Raw genomic sequence first — 3,656 nt, 5'->3', positions numbered from 1 at the left:
AGATGTTCATTAATAGGTAATTAGCTTGATTGTTTTAAAGGGTTAGTAGTTAGGGAAGTGGTGACGTTCATTTCTATTTGAAGGAATTTAACGATATAAATAGAGGGAGACATGGAAGTAGGTTCGAGTTGCGCCTGAAGCCATCCTTCATCCTTGGGTAACTCATAGACAGCAAGGGCAGCATATTGTATCGTAGTGCTTCCCATTGAGCTCCAGAAGCATCACTTGATGTAGGACTAGACAGCGTGGTGGATTTATTCTTTTTTATGTAGTGTACCACCGGGCCAACTTATCATACGACAGAAACATTAGTGTGTGTGCGTGCTCGAGCTGATCGTATGTTAATATGAGAAGTTTATAAAGGTGGCGAGCTGGCCGAATCGTTAGCACGCCAGGCAAAATGCTTAGCGGCATTTCGTGAGTCTTTATGTTCTGAGTTCAATTTCCACTGAGGTCGATTTTGCTTTTCAATATTTCGGGGTCAGTAAGAGAAGTACCGGTTGAGCACTGAGGTCGATGTAATCGACTTACCACCTCCACCCCCGAAACAGCTGGCCTTGTGTCAAAATTTGAAACTAATATAAGAATTTCATACACATGTTTTTATATAGCAAACATTTATTAAAAAACCTGTAAATTTTTTTTTAAATCAGTCAAATATGTGAACCAATCACTCATATTCTGTCAATCAATCGAACCACACGTATTAATCAGCGTGAAAAGTTTACTCACTCCCAATATTCGCGAACTGGTGATGTGAACGAACTCCAGTCATATTCACGGGAGCAATTCATGTGTGAATAATTAGACAAGAGGTAGGTGACGTTGAAACTTTTAATGGGTACCACCTCTCTCCAATGTGTAGAATTGGAACAATTGTAAGGAAGAAACTGTCGTTCGTATTCCGACTGACAATGGAAGGTGTTCCACGAATTGCGGCAGTTGGACCAAGGTAGAACGCTTTTGAACGAATTAAATAGATAAAACAGAGCCCAAGCCAATGGGACGATGTACCATATGTTGAGCCAAAATGCAATGACCACCGATGCGTATCCTACACCTGCAAGATATAATACAATTACATTTAGAGTTCAATGAATAACAGATGGGTTTAGTTTAAATAAATAAAAGCACACTCAGTAATAGCAATTCTCAAAAATGCATTCAGTATTTGAAGGGAATTAACAACATCTGGGAATCCAAATATGGCGGTCGCACCGGCTCCTCGCTTCAGTGTTACATTTCTTCTCTTTTCATCGTTATCATTCCTTTACTTCACTTTTATACTTTCACTAGCAGTATCGCCCGGCGTTGCTCAGGTTTGTAAGGGAAATAACTATAAAGCATTTTTAGAGAGTTATAGCCAAAAAATAGCAAAAAGATGGAAAAAAAGGATGGTAAATTTTTTTTTAGTTAAAAAAGGTGGAGTTGCGTCCCCTAGACAGTTTGCGGTTTGTGTTTCGATTCTCGACCCCATGTCGAATTTATCGATTTTTTTCAGAACTGGGGGAACTTTTCAAAATTTTCGCTGCGTTAGTTTTGAATTATGACATTGGGCTATGTGTGTGTCAAGTTTCATCAGAATCGGTTGAAAGCCGTGGTCAGGGTGAGGGTACAAGAAAACAGACACACAGAAACACGCACAGACAAACTGCCGTTTATATAGAGAGAGATTTAAGTGAATTTCATCAATCGCATCAAAGTGGAATTGACCGACCAGGTTTTTAGGATTTCCAGTCTTATACACTTGTGACGAGTATGAATTTATCACGATGAATGCCTATATAAATATAACAATATATGTGTATATATATATATATATTATATTAAATTAGAGACAAAACCACTATTAGGCAAATCAAACAATGAAAAACTTAATCCAATACATAATATTATTTAATTTGACTCAAAAATTTGAAGATGTTAGCAGGCATGAAACGATCGTAGTGTGATATTAATTATATTTTTTTAATAATTTTGTTATATATTTAAATAATATAAATTAAATAATATTATGTATTGGATTAAGTTTTTCATTGTTTGATTTGCCTAATAGTGTTTTGTCTCTAATTTAATATAATATAATATTTTACTATAAAATTGGATTCAATTCTAAATCTGATTTTTCCCTGTAAGTTTGGATTTATTCCCTAATATTTATTATATATATATATATATAATATATATATATATATATAATATATATATATATATATAATATATATATATATATATATATATATATATATACGGGAATGGAGCAGATAAAACCCATACATATGTTTCATAGCTAGCAGAATCGCTTGGGTCTGATGAGTACCTATCAGATTACCCCACGTTTGGGTAATAACTACTTCGGAGGTTATGCTAGCTATGAAACAGATCTAGACTGGATTCTATCTACACCATTCTCTAATATTGGATTTCTATTCGCATACACAGCAACTCCTACTACTAACCCTAAGCTATAAAACAATTTTTTCAGCTTATCGAACTTTGAAAACTTACAACCTTCTGTGTCAATAAACAATTATTGTCCCTGAAAGTTTGTTTTTTATACACCTTCTACGGACTGCTCGAATCTTACTATCTTCCTACACCTTGATCCTTGGATCTTACCTTTACATATATATATATATATATATATATATGTAAAGGTAATGTATGTATGTATGTATGTATGTATGTATGTATGTATGCATGTATGTATGTATGTTAATTCCTGTCTACATATATATATATAAATATCTATATGCTTGTACACGTTTTCTTCTGAACACATTTAGCTATATGTATCCATGTGTGTGTGTATATCCCACCCCATATATATATATATATATATATATATATATATATATATGGGGTGGGATGTCTCATTATATCTAGATGTATCAATATACTTATGAAATGGAATATTTTTCGCATGCGCAGGATATTTATCTTTATTGTTCACTGTCTCAAAGACTCTGATTAATTTAGATGCATGGTGAAGAGCACGGCCTTGAGAAGTAATGTTTTAACGGTAGTTTTGATATTTCAAAATATTTCAATCGATTCACCATTTTTGTTGCTCTGTTTTCAATATATTTCTCTTTGAAACAATATTCTATCCCCAAAACTCTTCATCTAAAAAGAGTCATGTAGGTCTTACTATTCTTTTGTTTAAACTGTCGGAAGGCAACAAACATTAACTGATATGCATAACTTCCCTGCGATTAATTGGCTTTAGCTTCTGTAAATAAATACGGGTATCAGTGTAAAATGTAACTAGACAACTCATACCCTTGAAGATTGGTGTGATTTTCCAGACTGTCAGTCCACCCGAGCTGCACATCTGACCAAGGGTAAGTTCCAACAAATACATTGGTATTCCAGCTACCAACACTGTCATGAAATATGGAAGGAGAAATGCACCTGGAAAAAATAATAGATATTTTTAAAAAAATTAGACTGGAAATAATAATAATAATAATAATAATAATAATAATAATAATATAATAATGATAATAATAATATAATAATAATAATAATAATAATAGTAATAATAATAATAATAATAATAATAATAATAATAATAAATAATAATGATAATAATAATAATAATAATAATATAATATAATAATAATAATAATAATAATAATAATAATAATGGCAGA

At 32.2% G+C, this 3,656-nt stretch overlaps 1 protein-coding gene across 1 annotated transcript; it reads right to left on the bottom strand.

Moving 5' to 3' along the window:
• Positions 1-713: 713 nt before the first annotated feature.
• On the bottom strand, positions 714-3,411 carry LOC115230669 (sodium- and chloride-dependent GABA transporter 1-like). The gene is made up of 2 exons (XM_029800807.2): positions 3,283-3,411; positions 714-1,060 (listed from the first exon to the last, which is right to left on the bottom strand). The coding sequence occupies exons 1-2, from the start codon at positions 3,389-3,391 to the stop codon at positions 729-731; spliced, it is 441 nt and encodes a 146-aa protein (XP_029656667.2). The 5' UTR covers positions 3,392-3,411; the 3' UTR covers positions 714-728.
• Positions 3,412-3,656: the final 245 nt, after the last annotated feature.

The sequence above is a fragment of the Octopus sinensis genome, unplaced genomic scaffold, assembly GCF_006345805.1.
Source record: "Octopus sinensis unplaced genomic scaffold, ASM634580v1 Contig16121, whole genome shotgun sequence".
NCBI lineage: Eukaryota > Metazoa > Mollusca > Cephalopoda > Octopoda > Octopodidae > Octopus > Octopus sinensis.
The sequence above is the reverse complement of the archived record's forward strand: the minus strand, read 5'-3'. Positions and strand labels throughout refer to the sequence as shown.